The sequence below is a fragment of the Alexandromys fortis genome, unplaced genomic scaffold (genome assembly GCF_014885135.2).
Source record: "Alexandromys fortis isolate MF-2015 unplaced genomic scaffold, M_Fortis_MF-2015_v1.1 scaffold_170, whole genome shotgun sequence".
NCBI lineage: Eukaryota > Metazoa > Chordata > Mammalia > Rodentia > Cricetidae > Alexandromys > Alexandromys fortis.
Window position 1 is genome coordinate 3,608,192 of NW_026068084.1, and position 22,952 is coordinate 3,631,143.

Below are 22,952 nucleotides of genomic sequence, written 5' to 3' on the forward strand. Positions count from 1 at the left end.
CAATAAAACAACATCGTTTGGGGGCTGACAGGCCATGAAGAGAACCCATGGGAGAATTCAGTGAGAGATTAACTGGGAGAGCTGTGCAAACGATACTTAGGAGAGTCAGCGTTTCCTCCAGAACAAGGGAGATCAGTAAGTACAATCACCAGGCAACTAATATTTTAATGGCAATGGGTAAAAATTGATATGAATAGTTAAGACTTCATGTATTCAAATTCTAACAGGAAAATTCAGCAAAACATTGCTTACTGGCATCAACAGCAATTTCCACCCATTCCTAAAATCATAAATTCGTTTCCCTATGTCTGTCAACCTGTTTTCTCAAGATTCTACAGAAGTTAAGCTTCAGAAATAAGTCTCAAGTATAAAAAAAAATATTTTTATTAAGTGCGAAAGTAAAACGGGTACATCTATTTAAATACTCTTTACATATTTATAGGTACAATAAAGACAAATAACTTATTAAAAATTAAAAGTTTAAAGAATACGATTTTTAGAAAGCCAATACAGTATCTGAAAATACTCTATTTTAATCCATCATCAGTGACTATTCTGTTTTTTAAAAAGTAACTCATATTCTTGGGGAAAATATGGAAGATTTTGAAGTATGTCTGTCAGGCTCAGTAACATGCCTTCTTCCGAGGTCTGACAGAGGGTATGCGCTCCTGAGGACTGTGTGCCCAAAGTTTTGAACTATGGTGAGCTCAGCATCTCACTTCACTTTCAGACCTCCCAGCACCAACAGAAACAAAAACAAGTCAAGGTGTGTTCAGAGGTGCTTTTCTTCATACAGAGCGAAGAACTTTCTCTTTGGCTGGGTGGAAAACCATGGTGTACTGGGATGTCCAGTCTATCATGCAGGGTTTCACTAAGCCAAAGCAGCCACACTGAAAGAAATCTGCCAGGTTCTGTGTGAATCCAAGGCTGTCAAGAAAAGAAGAGAAGATGGCTTACTATGCTTCCTGTATTGCTCCTGACAAGCATTCACCCAGACTGTAGGTAATCCCTGAGCAACTATGATACACTCTCTCTAAGGACCTTCAGGAAAATTGAGAGGTAAGCGGCAGCTCCCTGTATGGAACCCTAAAGCTGAAACCTAGCTCCATTTGTGGACCTGAATTGCTATTGTGAGATTCTGACACCAGGTCAGCAACTTGAGTATACCTTTCTTCATCACTGGTGTGGGACAATGGTCTGTATTCTGTCAGGTATGTTTTAAATAAATGCTGACTGGCCAGTAGCCAGGCAGGAAGTATAGGCGGGACAACCAGGTAGGAAGTAGAGGCGGGGCAACGAGAACAGGAGAATTCTGGGAAAAGGATTCTGCTTTCTCCAGTCCTGACCCAGCCACAGAAGAAGCAAGATGTATGTGACTGCCTCACTGAATAAGGTACTGAGCCATGTGGCTAACAGGCAAGAATAATAGTCTAATATAAGTTATAAGAGTTAATAAGAAGCCTGAGCTAATGGGTCAATCAGTTTATAACTAATGTAGAACTCTGTGTGATTTCTTTGGGACTTAACGACTGCGGAGACCAGGCAGGTCAGAAACCTCAGTCAACACTATCACCTCTGTCCTGTTTCTAGACTTCAATGGAGTAAATATTCATTCCTCTAGCAAAACTACCAAGATATGGACTGCAGCCTGAAGTAATCATCACCAGCTTTAAAGTGCTCTCCAGTGCTCTCTGTAAGCCACCTCTTCTCTCCTCCATAAATACACACTGTAACATCAGTCCCTGGTTCCCTTGTCTAACAGCCTATCACCAGGAGCAGGCTTTGGGGCAGACTGCCACTGAGATAAGCACTGAGTGCACAAATCCCTTGAGGGTTCTGAGTCACTCCTGCCACACTCCCAGCCTCCGAGACACTGCTGTAGGCTTCCAGGAAGACAGGCTTCAAAGCCTTGCCTTTCACACCAGGAGACCAGAGCCCCGAAAGCACTCTAACTTTAAAACTGAGGGCAGGTTTCACAGAGCCAGTGCTCTAGAGGGCGCATCCCAGTCTAAGAATCTAGCTTCTCCCCAACACAAGTGGGCAGATTACATAGAACTAAAAGAATGGCTGGGGCTGGAAAGCCATGCCCAGGTTCTGGAAAGGCACACCAGCCAACGGTTTCTGCAGCACCTTGTGGCTGGCCTGTCAGTCACATGTTTAACTATCTCATGCTGACTCCATGCCAGCAACACACAACCTTGTGATCACTTGGTTCAACTGGAGAGTCCCCATTCTGGCAAAACTTCAAAGTATAATATTTGTGCTGAGTCCAGCAGACTAAATTCCTGACCCCACTGGGCATATGACCTTATCACTTAAAACCTAACACTGAGGCTTCCAAGAAAGACAGGCTCAGCTCTAGCAGATAGTAAGTTAGAGAATGGAACTAGGTCAAGAAATCAGTGGCTGGGAATCTTCCAAGGACTGGTGACCAGACCAGAATTCACTTACTTATATGGTGTCTTCCTGAGGGACAATGCCTGTTTCATGTGCCTGCTCTGCTTTATCAGGTTGATTCTCTCATGGGAGGTTAGGCCCAGAAATGCAATCTGAAAAAGATGGAGGTCCATCAGAAATTACTGCATCTTAAAAGTGCATTAAAGAACAGTGGTAAACATTTAGTTTAGTACTCTACCAAGGCTACAGCCCCAGACTTCACAACCTTAAACTGCATTTCCCCTTGTAAACACAATAGCTAGACTTATTATCTGAATCTTACAAATATTCAAGAAAGCACTATATATTGACTCAGAATTATGAAATAATTTTTTTACTACAGCCATGTCTTGTGGCCATATTTAGATTTCAATACAGAAACATATATCTGTTGAAGAAATGAAACAGGGTATAAGGTAATATCAGCACAATTATCAGTTTCTGAGTTCTGAACTTTTCTTTAAAAATTGCTAAGAAAAGAGTTTATACACTAAAGGGAATAACCAACTCATAAATTTGAAGAGTAAGGACTAAGATGATTAAGAGATTCTTAAATCATTAGAGACCACAACAGTTCACATGGTTACCTCGTCTAAACCTTAAAACACTGTGTATCAATTTGCAATCTGTGAATGGAGTGATCACCTCATCCTCATCAGCCTATGCTGAGGATCTGAGCTAACACATCTAAGACACATGCTGAGGCTCAGAGAGGTGAAGTAAGTGGTCCAAGGCACAGAGCTGAGAGGGGGAAGAGCTGGGACTGGCTTCTGCTCCCAAACATCAGCCCGCATGCTCAGCTTGATTTAATGCAGTTAAAGTCATCTTGTATCATGGGATTTAGGAAATCAAAGTTTTCAAAGACCTGGATTGTTTTGTTCCTTAAATAAACAATTGTGAGATTCTTGTTTGTGAAAATTATCTGGAATCTTTATTTTTCTTCTTTAGTACAGACAAATATACGAATCTTTCTTTAAATATTAATGCTACTATCTGCTTGTTTTGGAGACAGGTCTTGCTATGTAGCTCAAGCTGGCTTTAATTTCTAAATTCTCATGTTTTAAACTCTTGGGAGCTTGCATTAGAACTGTTATGATTCCAAGCCCACCTTAGTTACTAGGGGTATCTGAACCTCATATATCACCTTACCATTAGGCTTCTGATCCTCCACCTTTGTCAGAGTTCATTTCCCCGCCTAATGAATTGAGCTACTCCTCTGGTATGTTCCCTACCTCAGGCGTTTATGATGAACTAGATATGTAAACGCTTTGGAAAGTGTGCTTATAAACTGAATATTAACAGGTGAGCATCCACTGGTAATACTGATGCTCACTGCTGAGTGGCTGATGTCAGGAAGGGATCGATGCTCAGTTTCATCAGTGTTAGCCCCTTCCTTAGCATTTCCTGACTCCCTTCTTCTGTCCTCTTACTTCTATCATGATTTTCCTCACAAAAGTGGAATCTGCTCTGCTTTTGCGGAGTAATACTCTAAACCCTAGTCTTATAATACTGCCTTTACTGATCACTGTTGCCTACTTCACATAGACAGGCTGCAGCAACAGGGCACAGCACAGGAAGGAAGCTCTGCAGAAAGCTGAAGCTGCTACTGCCTGGCATGTGAACTTCCTCAACAGGTGGTCACCCAGTCCACTGGTCAGTGGCCCGACTTTCATCTTCCCCCTTCTTGCATCTACCTAAGAACTGTATAAGGTAACAGAACTGGAAGAACTGAAAGAATGAATTGCTTTGCATTTGTGCAGGACTTTACAGTTTCTATCATGTTTTCACATATTACACAGTTTAAATATAGCACGAAAAGAACACTGAATGGGACTGCTGGAAGAATGAAGTCTCCATTTCTGATTCTGCCACTCACTGAGTGACTTTGAGCAACTCACTGCACTTCTCTGTACATAAATTAAAAGGCCAGATTAGGCCATTCCCGAGTGGGTACAGTTTCAGCAAGCAATCTATTATTCTAACCTTTAAGCTGCCCATGAGAACAGATGGACTTTATTGTCCTCAGCTCACAGATAAGGAAACTAAAATTAAAGAGTGAGAGATGACATGCTAGCCCCGCAGAGGGTGCCCCGGAGGAGCTGGATGCTAGTCTTCTAATTTTAAAGTCAAGTCTTTCTACCCAACTATGAGTCCCTGGAAATTTCACTCGGGGCCATAATAAGAATACCTGAAAAAGTTGATTTATTAATAAAAATGTTGACCATGAGAAATGGAAAGCTGCTAGCATGAAGATGTACAGAACCCAGGGAGAGCAGGCCACTATCTGACTGAGGTAGGTCCATAGTCCGTCTTCCTTGAACGTTGTGGCACAATGGTTTGACCAGTCTGTAAATCCACAAGGGGGAAAAAGCATTATTAACAATGACAAAAAACAAACAAACAAACAAACAAACAAACAAACAAAAAAACAACCTAGGTATCCTCTAAAAAGATAAAATTATACAGTTAGGGAGAAATGACAGACAACAGAATAGATTAGAATTTAACTTTAGGAATGGGAAGAGTAGCTCAGGGTGGAGAGTATCCTTAATGGATATATAGTCCTTGATCCAAGCTCCAAGCATCAAAAGTAAAACAAATCAAATAAAAAACAAAAGCAGATTAAAGTTCAGGAGTTCACTCTCTACAAGCCAGCTCAGGGCTGGAGATGAGAATGGGCTCCGAGCTGTAGAGAGGCTTTGACAGTACCACACCAGCAGCCGACAGGGGAGGGAGTGAAAATAAAAAGGGCCCAGAAAAACCCTCACTAAAAACAGCACACTCGGCATATAAAATACACCGGCCAGAGTTTTTTTAAAAGGGTTTGACAAGTGAGGATAATGATATCTCTTCACTTAAAGGGAAGTTAGCTTGAGTACAGGACTGAATATACACACTTACTAAAGGTTCAGATGAGCAGGATTGCTCATATAGAACACCACACATAATACAAGCATTCAGATACCTCCAGGACACAACCTGTGATAGGGAGCCAGGTCTGTTATACCTCTGCCTTCAACCTGATTCATAATACTCTCAAGAAAGGCCAGGGTGAAGGGCCTCACAGATATACCAGTCCAGCACAAGAATACAGAGCAAGATTTAAATGGTCACTGCCCACTTTCTCCTCCAGGGTGTCTAATTCCAATTAAAAGAGGCTTTCGCTGTGGCCATGATTCTAACCCCTAGCCCATAAACTGAGAGCAGCAGCAAGGAGAAAACAGGTAGGAAGCAGCAGAAACAAGAAAACAAATCAAGGTCATGAGGCTCACAGGCGCCAGGACAGCAGGTAAAAGGTAGATCACTTCTGAAGCGAGAATTCTGTAGATTTGCACGTTGGTGTTTCGCAAAGAACCTCTGACAATCTGTAAGCAGTTTCAGACATTTACCCAAAGAAGTATGAGCATCTCCTGAGACAGGAAGAAAATGAGCTCGAGGCCGTTCATTTTAGTCTTGAACATCTAATTTCCCCCATTTTGATTCCTAACCATCTTTCATGAACACATGCCTAAAGCACCTAAGAGCCGAGTAACAATCAAGGTAACACGTCAAAGCAAATGCCACATTTTAGGGCTTCTCATTTGGATAGCAAAGAAAGAAGGCATCCTGTGTGCTGGATGGAAAAAGGAAAAAGGAATATAATTTCCACAGCAGGTAGAAGAAACAGCTGTTGAATGGGGAAACTATCTAGCTTCTTCATGAATTTCTACTGCTTCCTCCTGGGATTTTCTTTTTCTTTTTTTTTTTTTTTTAAATATAACAGTATGACCTACAGTGAAGTGCTCAAACTGACTTTGGATTTATCAAAGAGATTGCTGCAAGTGGTCATCTATATTATCTTATGCAAGGTAACAATTTAATCCATGCTAATGTAGCCTTCCTAGGTAGTCTGAAAACAGATTTAGTCCTCTCACGTAATATATCTTGATTATGGTTTCCCCTCCCTTTACTCCTCCCAATTCTTCCCCACCTCCCCTCTACCTAAATCCAGCCCCTTTCCTGACAGCGAATTCTTATTGTTCCAGGGCAGTCATCTTTAGGTAGCTCTGACAGTTACACGACCCTTCCTGATATGATGTAATGCTTTCTCCCAACACCCTGGTAGGATGCTGACTTTCTGATTCACCTCTTTCTACTCTCTAAGAGCAGTGGACAGAGTCTGTGCTAAAGCAGCAGCGGCAGGCAGTGGGCCATAGGAAGAGGGTGTGTGACACAGGAAGAGGGTGTGTGACATAGGAAGAGGGTGTGTGACATAGGAAGAGGGTGTGTGACATAGGAAGAGGGTGTGTGACGTAACTCTAGTGGTAACAAACGAATGGCAAACCAAGGAGTGGGTGGCAAGGAAGGGGCATTTCTCTCTTGCTAAGAGAAATGGAGCACAAGTTTGTGTTTGCTGTATGGACAAAAAGACAAATGAGACAATACCTTCATCAATCACAAAGCATGCTCAGCTGGTCTACAGAATTTAAGACAATGTGACTCCTCACAAACAAAAACCATAGGAAAACTGGTCAAAGTCAGAAAAAGAAAACAATGAAGGGAAAGAATAAATATCTGTCATAAAACCAACTTGAAAAGACTGGATGCAATGGAAATTGCTGCTGTCCTTATCAACATAATGTTGTGCTGGACCTCAACACCAAATAACGTGGTTATTTTTAGTGAAGGAGAGACAGGGTGGTGCAAAGTCTGGCTCCTTTCTGCTAGGATCAAGTCCAAGAGACAAGCTGGCCCATGGGCTGACTTAGAAGGTTTCCAAGAACAGGTTTTATTGTCGAGCCTTAGAAGGCCGCTGTCAGAGAAGCTCTGTGAAGATCTTGAAGGCTTTTTGTTACAAGACGGTTTAAAACACTCAGGGCCGCTATAGATTTGGACAAGAACTAAGCTTCTCTGAGTCGGTCATGGTTATATTTTATAAAGCCTTCTCTAGAGAACAGACATCTACCATGTCAGGAGGGAAAGGTCTGACAGTGGCTGAAGCCTGTACTATGCCTGTGTCAGGGCAAGAGGCAACCCAGCCCTGGTTTCCTCCAACCTCCAAACAAGAAAACTCAAACACAACAGAACCTAACCATGGCTGTTTGCAGGAGGGAAGACACACACACAAAGAGCTGTCTTAGTTGCTTAAGGCTGTTGCTGCCAGCCTGCTGACCTGAGTTTGATCCCTGAAGATCTCTGAAGGAGAGAAATGATTCCTGCAAATTGTCCTCCAAACACAAACAAATAAATGTAAGACAATCCCCCTGCCCAAACCCTCTAAACTTAAACAAGGAAGTGGGGATAGAAGTGAGGATGATGCAAAGAGGAGACAGCCTGAGAGGACAGGAGTGCTCGGGCTTGGGATGTGGAGGAAAAAGAAAACACTGTGTTTCTGAAGACATTCACGCAGAGCAACAAGCTAGGACGTTAGCAGCAACAATACGGAGGAGGACACCAGGTGTGAAAAGATTAACAGTCAAGACCATGTCTAAATTTTCCCAGTCTTCAAAATATATAAACAACGAATAGTTAAAGGCCAAAGTTGAAATAAACACACAGATAAGAAGACTGGCACTACAGGTTCTTCCCTTAGGCGACCTCTTTCAGGGTGTGAAGAGGGCAGGTACACAATTCTTAAGAGCTCACCAAAATGTCCTGTGTGCTTCAGATTAAACCCTGACCTTAATAGTCACCCAGAACAGCCCTGCACGACACACCTAGGCATCTTTAAAACACGCTACTGAAGGCTATTTTCTCGTCCAGGACTGCAGAACAGGTGAGCCAGCATTTTCTTCCCAGCTTCCCCTCTGTTCTCAATTTCAGTGTGATTCTTCTCAAATGGCCTGCATTCTCAGGGTCTTTTCTTTGATTTCCTGTGGCCACATCCTTCAACCTCTTCTTTCTGTCTCATTTACTCCCCACCTGCTGCTCTGCACTCGGGTGCCGGGTCTCTCTTCCAGGAGGACATGTCTACACGCGACATAATTGGTGTCTTTCTGATCACTCTGATTCACCCCGGCACTCTCCCAAGTACGGCAGAGCTACTACCTCCTTCTTACAGCTCTTGCAGCTTTCCAGTGTGAAAGTTTTAAAGGCCCCACTTCATTCTTTCAGTAGGGGTAAGGTTTACACACTGGCCAGAGTGTGGCAGACAAGGGTTCATAAGGAAAAGAACTGGATACAGGGGCACGAGCTTGTAAGAAACATTTATACTTACAGACGAAAGATCCATAAATGATCCAGTCACATACCATGGAAAGAGAAAGCAAGAAGAAGATGTAATGATGATGGTTGCCAAAACCTGAGTCAGAAAGAAAGAAAACATACTTAATATTTTCCTTTCCTAATGACTCCCCAGACTGCTCTTCGTGAAATATCTTCAAAGCAAACAGAAGAAACAGGCTTGCTATGCTTTTGAATACTACTAAACCAGACAGCTCTGATAGGACAGTCAGGTGTTTGTGTTAAATAATATTTCCCGCTGGGCAGTGATAGTGCACGCCTTTAATCCCAGCATCCAGGAAGCAGAGGCAGGCAGATCTCTGTGAGTTGGAGGCCAGCCTGGTCTACAAGAGCTAGTTCCAGGACAAGCTCCAAAGCTAAAGAGAAACCTTGTCTCAAAAAAATCAAAAATGAAAGAAAAAAAGAAAAAAAAATTCCCACTAGCCTAAAAGAAGACATTTTGCATAGGGCAAAGTTAAGTAGGCAAAACCACCTTTGAACTGCTGTACACTACCAGTGGGAGGTTAACAGGTGAAATCACATCTGGTTCCTTTCTCACAGAATGTGTTTAGGTAAGAACAACCTATGGGCATCAAAGACTAACGTGAAAGGGAACAGAAACAGCAAAACTGAAGAGCAGCAAGTACATAACCTACCTTGGTGGACTACATAGCAAGGTGGGGGAACACGGCCTAAAAGAGGCTGTAGAAGGAAGGGGTAAGGGACTCCAGGCAACCAAAGCTCTTCCTACAATGTGTTAGCTGCTTGATGGTAGAGGTGGGAGCATTTTGGTGCTAACAACATGAATGTTCCTCAGCCTCATTTTCCTCTGAAGCAGCAATATTCATAGCATCTGAATGTACCCACTGCAACAAGCGACCCTTGCTTATGATTATCAGCTGTTATTACTGTAGCTAACACCACTGGATTTTCTGATCCTGCAGTCTCATTTCTAATAACAAGAGGAGATAAGACCTCTCTCACTTCATTGGCCTGTGGTAAGCAAACAGGACTCTGCATGTGGAAACACTATCACATGCAGTTTGGCAAACATAGGACTGCTTTCTTGCTGCCATTCAATCTGGCTGGTATAATGCCAATCACCTAATCTTTATGAGAGAATGGGGCCTGAGAAGATTGGGACCTCAGGAATCACCCAGCTACCTTTCACAGGAAGCAAAGAGAACATCAGAATATATCACAGGAATCTGCCTGACCTGAAGCCTCAAGTTCCTCAGGGGATAAAAGAAAATCCCTACTGAAATCCCTCGTAGCTCTTTCTGTCATCTCTGCTTCTCTGTCCCACCTGAGCACCGAAGGAGGCAGGGGAAGAAGGTAAGTCACAACGTAAGAAAAGAGTGTGACATTTGGAGTGGAAAACGAATACCACAAAATAATCTCAACTGTGTCCACCTCTTGCCCTGAAATGGAAATAGTAGTAACAACCTCACAGGTGCGCTCAGATGACCAAACCGGACAGCACATATGAAAGTATTTCATAAACTCTAAAGTGCTACACAAATGACAGCAACTGTCATCAGCAACCTGTTCATCATTTTCCCAAGTCTTAACCATAGAGATTCTTGAGGAGGAGCTACAAAACGGAGACCTTGGAAAGCCTTCCATTTCTTTTTGAGCCACACAGGTAACTAAACACACTTTACTTCACCAAAGAGCTAAGTCAAAAATTAAGTCTCTCACCTATGCAGCGTCCAGTCCAGAAGCAGTGCTGATCAAATCGAGCCACACAAGAGTTGCATACATGGCAATGCAGTGACCTTAAAGGCTTCCTTATCTGAGGGGAATTAAGAGAGGCCTAAGCAAAAACAGTCTTTGGTAACAGAGCATAAGCAAACCTTTAGTCTTATGTCACAGAAGGCCGGCATAAATAATCCTAATTAGATGACTCACTCGCACAGAAGCCCTGACAGGCCTTACTAGTATTTACTTCTGCACCTCCAGGAGGCTAAGGGAAACTCAAGCAGTGACACAGTCAGCATGAGCACTGGAGTTAAGAAAACGGAAACCTCAGTTTCCTTTCAGGCTCTTCCAACCATTTACTCTCTTCTTCTAAGCCTCAAGTCAACTGCAAAATAGGAGGTTCCCATTTGCATTTTGAGATGATGAGGTGCCTCTGACAGTGAATTCCGACATACACTTCATAATAGGAAAAGCAAATAAAAGCACTACAGATAATTTACGAAGAGTTAACCACAGGGAGCTTTATGAGATTATAAATATTCTTTCATAGGCTCATGGCGGAAATCTGGTCTGACAGTAATACAAAATTAGAGCCAGGGAGAAAAACAAAAGTGTATACACATGCTATGAAGAAATGACAAATGCTTGCATGAGCAACACTACTAAGAATTATGGAACACAAAGTAGTAACAGAAGAGACTCACAAGACATGATGTGCAAAATGACCTGAAGTCCAGACAGCCAGTCTCTGCGAGGGTGACAATACTCTGCAAGACACAAGTCTGGCCTTAGGGTGCGTTTGCCTGGGCAGTCATGCATCGTATGCACTTTTCACAGCTCTCACTCCACTTCCAGCTTCAGAGGCAGCCAGAACCGCAATCTGGAATACTCCCCACCCAACCATTCTGTTCCTGAAATAACGTGACTTTTCAAGGTGTTCTTTCAGGCAGCAGCCAAGAAATCTGACTGCATAAAAATTATACTCCCACACCCTTTACTACCTTCTCTCAAATGGCAAGCACCTTCCAGTTATAGCCTGCTAGGACCAAAAAAAAAAAAAAAAAAAAAAAAAAAAAAAAAAAAAAAAAACCACACACACACACTCACACACCCTACTCATTAAAAATGCAAAATTCATGGATAAAAGTCCAAAGTTATGGCTACAAGCAGGAGGCCTGGGTCTTTCAGACAGGTCTTAGGTAGTAGAAGACAACGTTCTCCCTTACTTCTAAACCCCAGGAGCAAATGCAAAGATGCCATGTCACTGGGCATACTTGAGGAAGAAAGGGGGTATCTTCTCAGCTACTAGGAAGGTGGGACCCACTACAGTCCAGCATCATCACTCCTTCATGGAGCTAGGCATTCTAGACAAAAGGCACTAATCCAAAACTGTAATGAAGGGGGAGATCCAAGAACAAAAATCAACTCTAGAAAAGTATGGTAGGGTGTCACTTTTACAGAAAATAGGCATTTCTAAAACTTAAGCGAAACTGTGTAGGAATCCCATTTTGATGGATCTCTCATCAACCCACACTGACACTGTATCTGTTCAGTGGCAGGCACTACAGATGCAGCTGCACCAAAGGCCAATTCGGCCATGACTTTCAGAAAAAGACATTAAAAAAAAGACTCACCACTTTCCTCTCTTCCTCAGAAGCCTTAGTGAAGCCTGGATCCGTTGCCCAAGTCTTGTAGAAAAAATAGAGAAAGGCTATGATGCTGAAAATGAAAGCAAAATAGAAAGGACTGCCTGCTACATGTTAAAGTCATGTTAAGGAACATACTGAGGAAAGCATCAGTGTGTGACGTGAGCAAATGTTATTACTGACCCTCTGAACCTCTCTTTCATGCAACCTGCTCCCAACTTCCCTATGGACACACACTACCCACCCAGAGTGGCCCTGTTCCATGTTCTAATCCTACACAAGTTTGTTCCTAGTTAGTCAAAACCATTGCTTCTTCATTGTTGAAGCCCATTTTGAATACTAACAAAAGCTGCAATCATTCTGGAGACTGGGAAATATCTAGGCCTCCCCAAATTAACTTCTCAAGGTATAACTGCAGTTTCCCTCAGATTATCGAGAAAAATATTCTCCAAACCACTTTCATAAGCCTTGGGTGAGAGGTTTCAATGCACTTTCCTGTACAGAACTGACTGCATGCGTTTCCTACCGGAGAGTTTACTAACCTGTCCTTTTAACTAATCTGGATTAAAAATTACCCTTCATGCAAAATGAGCACAAATTACACACTACTGGAAATAGGAGTAAGTATCTGCTGAAAAAGATTACAAGGACTAAAAACTGTCCACTTTAAAATGTTTTTAAAGTGGTACTTTAAAAAAATACTAAGTACTATTTTGCTACAGAGAAGAAACAATTATGCAGTAATAAGCCAACGAGACAGCAATAAGCCTGGCCGTGCCCAGTGTAAATATTATTGATTTAGCACAGTAACTATTGCCATACAAGGTGTTACCAAGCCACCTTGTGCTAACTTCAGAACAGAAAAGGAGGCCATAAAACAGATGTTCAATTCTTACTATTCAAAGCGTGGTCCACCAACCAACCAGCAATGAACTTTGAGCTGAATGCCAAGACAAGGAGTGTTCAGGCAGGAGGCTTTCAAGAAGAGGGCAACCTAGGCTATAGAGGCAGTTCTAGGTTAGTCTGAGCTACTGAGTACGACACTATCTCAAAGATCTAACAGAAATGAAATCAAATGGGAAGTGGGAAGGGAGGGAGAGAAAGAAGGAAGAGGAACAACAACAACAAAAAAAATGAGGGACAGGAAGGGAAGAACATAGGCAGACAGTCAGGCAGCTAAGGTCAACTTCTGAACAGGCCACACCGACCGCCCTAGACTGGATTTATGGCGCTCTCCACAGGCTTCATCCCACACTGAAGTTTGAGAAACACTGAGCTAATCCAGAGACTAGTACAAGAATGCCTGGTTCAGACAGACAGAATGAATCCTGCTGGCAGACTGTGCTAGCTAGTTTTATGTCAATTTGAGCCAGTTTAATCATTTGGAAAGAGAGAGAGACCCTCAATTGAGAAAGTGTCCCCACCAGACTGACCTGTGGTGCATTTTCTTGATTGATGATTGATGTGGCAGGGCCCTGCCCTCTATGGTGTTACCCAGAGGCAGGTCCTGGTGTTATAAGAAAGTAGGCTGAGCAAGACGATTAATAGCTCCCCTCCATGGCCTCTGGGAGCAGTTCCTCACCCCAGATTCCTGCCCTGACTTCTGTGGAAGATGAACAACAAGCTAAAAGCTGAAAAAGCCCCTTCCTCCCTAAGTTGCTTTTGACCATAGTGCTGTATCACAGCAATAAAAGCCATAACCAAGACATTTAGTTTATCACAGTTGATATATATGTGAGAGTACTTTTAAGAAAGATATAGAGGCTATATAAATTCTATGAAATGGAAGTTTAACAAAGGTTACACTGAATGAAGAGGAACACTTAAATGATACACAAAATGAATTTTTATTAAAAATTATAGATGCAGTTTTCCTCTACTAAGTCCTAATAATTTACATGTTATAGCCTCAAAATTCCTTTGGTTCAGGCTTGGGGTAGTCCTGCAGGGTAAGCTGACGGAACCTGGTGTTTCCACTATAACTTTAAGACAAGCCCTAGAAGCATCACTGGCTTCCCTCTCCAAAATAAAGGGATCTGCACTTTAACCCCTCACATGGAAGGCAGACAGATTCCTCATTTCTGTGTTAACCACGAATACTCTCTACCACCTTACTTTTAAAGCCACAATTACAAAATGTTCAAGACTCAACTTCATTATCTCTCTTGCTTGTCTTTTCAGATTTGTAGAAAGACTTCACCTTTTCCTGAACCCAGGAATGCTCTCTATGGCTTTCAGAATTTCAAATACAGTATCTGGAGATGTGTTGGCTTCCCTTGTAAGCTGGTGGCACTACTGAAGATGCAGGGCTAAAACCTGCTCCCCTACAACACGACCACCTGGCTTCATCCCTCGGACTCTCTGCCTGTAGTCCACACTACTGCTCTCCTTTAGCGTTACCTGGCATCAGCTTATTCCCGCATTTCTTAAAGGCTCCAGAGTGACAATGTCATCCCAAATGACATCTCCCAGCATGTGAAACTGGGAGGAGTGATGCCATCTCTAGGGTAGCAGCAAGGCTATTCCTCACATCCCAGTTTACTGGCCATGCTCCTCTAAATAACATGCTTGCATTATTTACCATTTTCTCCAAAAAAATAAAATTCAAGAGGGCATCACACGTTAGGTCTGTACTGATCATTTCAGAGAACAGCTGTTGTCCTTTGCCTGGAGACTCAAGTCCTTGTACTACTACACCAGAGCTCAGTCACCCACCCAGTCACACAGGTCAGTGTAGCCACTCAAAGTTCCCAACTCTCTCTTCCCTCTTTTCTTCTTCTTTTCCTGTCTGGTGCTAAGTATCAAACCCAGGGTTTGTGCTGGATCTGAATTCAATGTATAGCCCAGGTCAGCCTCAAGCTTTCCATTCTCCTACCCATCTCCCAAGCGCTGGAGTCACAGACACGCATGCATGCATCAGCACAGCAAGCTCCTGAGTCTCTGCTACTTGACTTAAAAACTAAGTCATACCGACAGCTGACTGAAACCACGAGGGCTTTTCATGTACCCAGATCAGACTTTAGTACAGCCAACATCGTAAAGGAAGCACTCAGTGGTTTATCATTTCTTTACCAAGTCCTAATTGTAGCTTGAATCATTATTAACGTTTTCTTTCCTTTCATCCAGTCCCTCTCATAAAAGCAAACTGAACACATAAAAGAGACCAACAGAAAAAGATCACTGAGTTGTCCCTAAGACACAGTGTATTATTTAAAAATACCAATTATGTAATGGGGACTCTGCACAGCCTCTAGACATCAACAGTATAGTAATTCTTGCAGCCACTCCAAGAGCTTGGAACTGCTGTCCTCAACAAACATAAACCTGAAGTCAAGTAACTTGCACAATAATACATATTAATAAAAAGAAAAGGTAATTCTTGTTAGTACAGTGGTGAGTGTCCTTGCCTATCTTGTGGGAGACTGGGGTTCAAGTCCCTGACAGGGAGGAAAGCCAGCCTTTACGCTGGAGCACTCAGGAGATGTATCTCAGCAAGTTTGAGGCCAGCCTTGTCATGACAGCCAAGTAGGGCAGCTAGGTCTACAAAGTGAGACCTCATCTGAAATAAACAAAACAAGAAAAAGGTCCTGAAATTCAGAAGCACGCTGCCTGATAACACACTGGCTATAGGAAGAAGCCCTTGGTAAATCCTGGCAGCCTGAGCAATGCAAATTTAAATATTTAGTTGAGGTCTCTACAAGAAAAAACAGCAGCAAACCCACAGGGCAGTTCCAGCAGCATGTAGCGTTCATCCTGGAAAACACTACCCTTGGTGAAGTGTGCCACCTACTGGTTCACATGATTTCACAGCAGTATGGTCAAAGTGGTGCTTCAAGGTTCAGCATGTGACATATTCCATTGTGTTCATGCTGACATCCCCAGACCCTATCTAGTGTGAAAATCAATTCCCCTAACATAATATACCTTCACAAGTATCAAGTAGTTCTTAGTTACAGTCAAGTGAGAATTAATGAGGTTAATAGATTACACTGGGATTATATGTTTTGCTAATTTTTGATTCTGTAAAACCAAAATAATCTGGTGTGCAAAATCTGGAATAACTGAAATTGCTTATGTTTTAAAAATTATTCAAAAACCACCATTTCAAACATTGCTCATTGACACAAAAGTATGAATCATTCCTTTTTAGTATAATGCCCACTGTCCCAGCATCTAAGAGCACTGGGTCACCTGTGAATGACGTAGTAGAAACTATATTGTCCTAGGTGGTGATACGAAAGCCAGTGTTAATTAAAACCCTCATCAAATCAGTAATTACAAGACAAAGGTTAGAGGTAATTCTTTTAAAATCCCAGTTACATCCATGGTATTTATGCTTTTCATTTAGGTTAAAGGAAAACAAACCATGTTAGAGATAATGAAACAGCATTAAAGGAGAAGCATGGCATGACGGCTGTAGACCTATGCACGCTGAGAACTCATATGCCCACCCCATTTATTCCTGTGGGAAAGATTCTTAAATTTCCCTTTTGCATTACCTCGATAAATATCCTCTTCTTTCCTTTCAAAAATATTACCAGAAAGAAACACAGAAAGTAAGGCAATAAACTAAAAAGCACATCTCTTCCCCCCACACTTCCTCTTTCCCTGGCACATAAGCAGTAATAAAATGGTCTCACAGGGAGGAGAGAAGGAAGTCTGGAAAGAGACAGAAGCCTGGACATGTTTACAATGTTAAAAATGGATATCATCCAAAGAGCAACCCCCCTTCAGGTTTTAGGTGGCTGAATCTGGTCACCATTAAGAGGACCTGGGTCCCTGTCTTCAAGGAATAAACATACTCACTAGACAGAAGATCTATTTGAAACCACACGAGTAGGCCATGAAAGAATAACATGGGCCATGACTTAAAATTTTAAGAGGACCAAGGATGAAGCATGGTAAAGCACACATAAGGGGTAGTTTTCTGAGACCTGCCTCACACCCACTCAAAGCACACTTAATGTTGCTGAGAATCCCTGCCCGAGCCACTAGCTCTGAATTGCTCAGCATTACTGAGGAAGCCATATTCCCCCATCTCTCCCACACAGCCAATTTTGGTATTCAGAAGACTTACTCATCAACGTAACTGCTGACTGAGTTAAAAGAACCATCTGACCTTGAAGTATCTCAAAACACCAACACGTTGTTATGGGCCCAGGTAAAGCAGTATGCATTCTATTGCCATTCTCGAGGAAGGAAGGACACTGGAGACTAATGTCTGCACAGCACCAAGCAGATTTAACAGAAGCAACTATATTCAACATTAAGCTCAGTCAAAATTAATATGTGAGTGCAGACACAAGTTATAGCTACTAGATATTTTTCTAATATCTAAAGTGCTAATAATGGCATTACTGATTTTGAAAGTAAAACGTGGTATGTGTTTCATTCAAACTTAAAGGATATCAGGAAAGAATAGGACGAACCAAGTCATAAATATCCAAAAAATGGAACTTAGCAGAAAGACTGTTGGTAAGTACACAAGGTTCTTATAGCCAACCAAAAACCTGGAAAAAAAAGTAAACATAAGATGTTAGTGAAGTAAGGAATTGGTGTGGTTTCATGTCAATTCAGTTCTAACTCCCCAACAACAAGTTGCCCCTGCTTATATGTCAGTTCAATCTTTCACGGGAGAAAACTGTACCATAACCTTCCAAAAGCACACATCCCAGTTCTTCTAAGCTATTTCATAACTATTTCATTTATAACAATACTTTTCCAGTGAATATTCGGTATTTCTATTGCAATACTGTATTTTTTCATGTAATTTTGAAATATACCAACACAGACATGAAATACGTGGAAATTCACCTTCGTGTCTAAGCAAGCTTTTGCCAAGTGGGCTGCCCTATGTAAAAAACAGCAGGTGTACAAGCTGACGCATGAACTAGCGTGAGGAGCAGTCACAACACGAAAATACACATCAGCTAAAATGTCACCACGGCACTAACAATCTCAGTCCTACAGCAGGCAGCTAATGCTCTTGTGTGATTTGTTTAAAAGGTGAATACTGTAGTTTCAAAAGTAAAACATAAAAACGTATATCAAATATACGCTTGAAACATCAAGTTCAATATAGTTATCTTATAAACAAATATACTTTACCTAGGTAAGATTTAACTGGAAATGGCTAGTGGTGGGTTAAAAACGGGGGGGGGGGGGGGGGGGAGAGGTGGAAGCAAGGGCTGGCAACTGAGGCCTATGACAGAAACACCTGAAAATTTGGTTGGTTAAAAGGAAAAAAAAATGCTACAATGACTACAGCCATAATTAGGATAAAAGCCTATCTGAGAAGAACCAAAGACCTCAACCTCTGGCATATGTCTGGTAAAAATGGAATCTACTGTAACCTCCATGTCTGAACTAAGATTGTACAGGGGAATAAAAAGTGCACTTGGTCTAATAAAACAGTGCAATGAACTGCCAAATCTACAAGAACTTGTTATTTCTGATAGGAGACATAGAAGTCTGGACCAAGAAGCAATCGCCCCTCGAGCCAAATAACAACAGAAGCGTGCAGCTGCTTACCTGCGTGAAACGTAAACTCTAGAGGAATATGAGAAAACTAACTAAGGCAGTGGACCAACCTGTCACCTGCACTTGACTCCTATCTGAAATGTATTCCCATGACAATCATGGTGGCTGAAGATATCAAACCAAAGCTAGTCACACAATTATTTTTTAATAATTTGGATTTTAATAAACATTCAAATAATTAAACAAAATGTTCCTGTTGAGAGTATGAATTGCTAGGTAAGCCCTTGCTGCGTCTTAAAAAAAAAATCTAATGACTGATTCCTGCTAGTGTGGCATAAAGTGTATTCAAACATATAGTGAAAAATAAGTATATTTAGGTCATGTCTTCTAAATCAGACAATTTTAGGTATTTTGCTATATTTTAGAAATTTGAGCTTTCACATTTAAATTCTAGTTTGTTTCCATCTAACTATCCTGGTCTTTGGGTGACTAAGTAAAGATTCCTGTAAGACTGACTTTCTTATGACAGAAAGCAGTGCATGCTTATTCTAGAACACGCAGGCAGCAAAAAGTCTTGGACGGGCACATGAGTCTCAGCCGGCAGGCTGCAAACTGTCTTCCAGTTCTTTTCTATGGATCCTTATCTTTACAGCTTGTCTCATTCAGAGAATGAAACGTTCAGCAGCACTTTCGTGGGCTTTACATTATAGGGAGGTGCCAGGAAGACAGTTAAGATGCAGACCTGCATCAGGACGGCCTCACAAGGGGTGGGGTCTGAACCCAGGTCCGAGGAACACCAGCAAGGCTCAGGGAACAAGCTTGTGTTCCAGAAGCAGAAAGAAGGTGCAGGGCAGTGTGGGGATGGACAAGGGATGAAAGCAGCAGGGAGGGAATCTGGTCTGGTTTTTTTTTCTGAGCATAACAGTTAAGTTTTAAGGGAGATTTTAACAAGAAAACCAGGCAGAAATGCCAAGCCTTGACTGTTAAGTGGGGATACCCTGTAGGGATGAAGGCAGGAGACCAGCTGGGAAGATTGGCAGGAATTCTTTATGAAGGGCTAAATGTTAGGACTGAAGGCAAGGGGAGAGTCAAGGATGCGAGGAACTCGAGGATGACACCCCCATCCGTGTGAGAACTGACACCTTGCCACTAAGGTGGGGAATGGGGGAAGAGACTGGGATGTGACATGATTGATTCCAAGTACAGACAGTGTACCAGACAATGTTCTGAGCATTTACATGTATTAGTCATGAAATGGGCATCATCACAATTATCTTCACTTAGAGATCAAGAAACTGAGGCGCAGAGAGGAAGAACAACTTGTTTTAGATCAGACTGGTATACATTAAAACTGAATCTGGATCCAGGCAATGACTTGCTCATCAGTACAATCCTGCATATTTCTCTGTGGGTTATTTTTAAAGAGAACTACAATGTATTTACTTTCATTTACCCCCCCCCCCCATTATATTAAGGTTGCTTCAACTAAAACCATCATGTGGAAAAATAATTAGTATAAAATGAATTTAGCTCTTAAAAGAGAAAAAAATGTGAAAAATGGGTAAAATGATTCAGGACATAAAATGGTAACAGAACTTTATCACGGACACACTGAATGATACAGTGTGTAACCCACAATATTTATTTTTCACCAATCGTCTGCTTTCAGCCCAAAGCTGTACCACCAAATCTTGTTCTTCCTACCATCCTGAGGATGTTGTCACATGATTCAGTAATATTTATAGCTCAACATCAATTGGAGATTCCAGTTGACTTAGAACAGCCTTGCAAAGACTAATATACACACCTTGGAAACAGAGATGTCAGAAAAAACAACGCTACTAGAAGACATCCTTTTAAAAGCCAAGAATCTGAATTGAAGTTCAGGATGTATCCAACGGCCCACAGGGTAACCACAGAGAGTATCAGCAGCAGGAAGAGCTATTGAGAGATTAGATTTTAGAACTGTGGATCACACCTCCTAACAAGAATTAGTTCAGTACAAGAACTGCTTCCTAAGTACAGAACAAACAACTTAACCAAACTAGCAGATTTTCTTCAAATAGTTGTCAAATTTAAAAATATGATTGATTCATACACCTTAGAGATAATCTTATAAATTTTGCTTAATAACATTTTCCTTTTTCTTTTCCTCAAAAAATGGCTTGTTTAAAAGGAAAGTGATAATAAAAATTAAAAGTTTCAAAAATAATTGAACATTGACGGGATGGGCCAAACAGGCGATTTAGTTTAGTAATCGAGATGGTCTATGTTGGAGAGAAATTTGGGGGCAGTCAAGATGCAAATATCATTTAAGGGACGGATGAATGGGTAGAAAAGTTTTCTAGGACAGAATCTTGGCATCTCTACTCCTAAGAAGTTGGAGAGTAACAGCCCCTTTCTTCACCCCAACTGAAAACTAAGCATAGTACTCACAGGGATTTTCTATGTAAAAATCTTGCATCTGTTAGTCAGAATTATCCTTCAATTATAATTACTAATATTGCTTGAAAATACACTACCATATTTGAGAAAAAAAATTAATCAACCAATACCCATTTTTATCATCGTGAGTTATATTCACAACTATGGCTTAGTTTTCTTAGACATTTGAGAGAAAGCTGAAGTTCCTAAACCATTTTTTACTGTTTAGCTTACTTTAAGTTCAGAACACTATAGAGAAGAATTGTTAAGTTAAAAAAAAGCTATTTTCAATAGGAAAATAAATCTACATAAAGACTAATGGGGCTGGACTAATATGGCCATTAGTGATGTGATGAGGTCACGTTCTAGTGACAAACTGACAGACAGAAGGACCAACCAGAAGCACATCACCATGGATATGGGGTAAGACTGACAGCATATACTACCTAAGGAGATCAGAAGGCTTAGTCACAGGTGGGCAGGAGCAGGAGGCCAGTCCTGAGACCTCACACTGCAAATGTCTACTAGACACTGAACTGGGGGGTCAAGTAGGTGCCACTCTAAGAATCAACCCCATTTTGCATTTCAATTCATTCCTTAGGTAATTAGCAAATATCCATCAGGTAACTCATAGTTTGGGTGCCATCCACCTGAGAATTAATGTTATGACAAAGATGTCATTAGCAGATCCATAGCAATACAATCAAAGTTTAATCTCCAGCCTCTTCTGTGGCCCTAGAAACAAAAACTAACAAAAACTTTTATCACACAGTATACCTCGCATTTATGTAGCCATCTCCAAAGTCTAAACTTTTTGTTCACTCTCCTCTTGGCTTCTGTTTTCAGCATGTGAATAATGAGCTGGTTTTTATTTTGTATAGCCATATCAAGAGGTGTTTCTCCCTTTAAAAAAAAATCAATTATATTTTTATTTTTGGATATAGTACAGGTAATAAAACACTTTTTCATTAGATTCATATATTCAATACATTTCTTCTAAGTGTAGATATTATTGTTAATATTTATATTGTGGCATCTAAAATCCAAATGAATAGCTACCAGGGCATTAAATATCCTCCATCTTTGGCTGAAGAGATAATGAACTAGAAAAGCGAACACCAGGTTATACCTTAGCATTTCGGATGTCCAGGCTGGAACCAGCTTCCAATAGCTTATCAACTGCACTGACATTTCCTGACGCAACTGCCCAATGAAGTGCAGTATTCTGATGTGTTTTGTCAACAACACTGAGAGAAGGATTAAACTTTAAAAGAAATCCAGTTGGTTCTGGCCTGTGTCAAGACAATAAAGGCATTAGGAGGGAGGAAGATGTGAGGAGAAAATGCAAACAGAGAAATTTTAAGGTAGTATATCAAGTAAGCATTCTGAAGAACAAGAATATTGGCAGCTGTACAAGTATGTTTTCCTCTTAAAAAAAAGGGGGCTATTTTTATTTATGTTTAGGTGTGTATATACATATGTGTGCAAGCCAGAGGAGGCCAGAGAAGGGTGTCTGATTCCCTGGAGCTGGAGTTGCAGGCAGTTGTAAACCACTCTACAGTGGGTTCTAAGCCAGAACTCTGGTCTGGTATTCTGTAAGAGCAGCAGGAGCTCTTAGGCACTGAGCCATCTCTCCAGTCCCAAATGTCTGTTACTTAAATACTCCAGATTCAGAATTACATGATCATGCTCGGGGCAAATGATAAACTTGATAACCTCACGATCTAAATTAAGCCTTATGCTGCTATAGCATGTGCAAACAGTAATAGCAAATGACCAGTTCTGTTCTAGTTACTAGCAGAGAGGAGGAAACAAACAAGACAGCTCTTAAATGGCAGCCTGCTGTATCAATGACATACTTTAGTTAGCAATTCAGAAGATGAGGAAAATTCTCTTCATGTTTTTGTTCTATATAGTGATTAGTATTTTTAAAACTGTCAATTTAACCTTGGCTACTATTAAACGGTGTACAACCGAACACTAATTGCATGTCTTACTTGAGCAGATAAACTAAAAGCTACCTTTACACTCTCTTTCTATTACCTACTAGGGAAAATGGGTGCA

At 41.3% G+C, this 22,952-nt stretch overlaps 1 protein-coding gene across 3 annotated transcripts in view; it reads right to left on the reverse strand.

Moving 5' to 3' along the window:
- Nucleotides 1–361: 361 nt before the first annotated feature.
- Zdhhc13 (zinc finger DHHC-type palmitoyltransferase 13) overlaps nt 362–22,952 on the reverse strand; it is a 45,299-nt gene continuing 22,708 nt past the window's right edge. For all 3 annotated transcript variants that reach the window (XM_050122094.1, XM_050122093.1, XM_050122095.1), the window contains 11 exons: nt 22,018–22,180; nt 21,666–21,791; nt 20,272–20,405; nt 17,392–17,494; nt 11,973–12,095; nt 11,043–11,105; nt 10,339–10,432; nt 8,633–8,716; nt 4,625–4,782; nt 2,452–2,549; nt 362–927 (listed from right to left, as the gene is read on the reverse strand). In XM_050122094.1, coding sequence (XP_049978051.1) covers nt 789–927; nt 2,452–2,549; nt 4,625–4,782; nt 8,633–8,716; nt 10,339–10,432; nt 11,043–11,105; nt 11,973–12,095; nt 17,392–17,494; nt 20,272–20,405; nt 21,666–21,791; nt 22,018–22,180 — 1,285 coding nt within the window. In that variant the 3' untranslated portion in view covers nt 362–788. The remainder of the gene's footprint in view (nt 928–2,451; nt 2,550–4,624; nt 4,783–8,632; nt 8,717–10,338; nt 10,433–11,042; nt 11,106–11,972; nt 12,096–17,391; nt 17,495–20,271; nt 20,406–21,665; nt 21,792–22,017; nt 22,181–22,952) is intronic.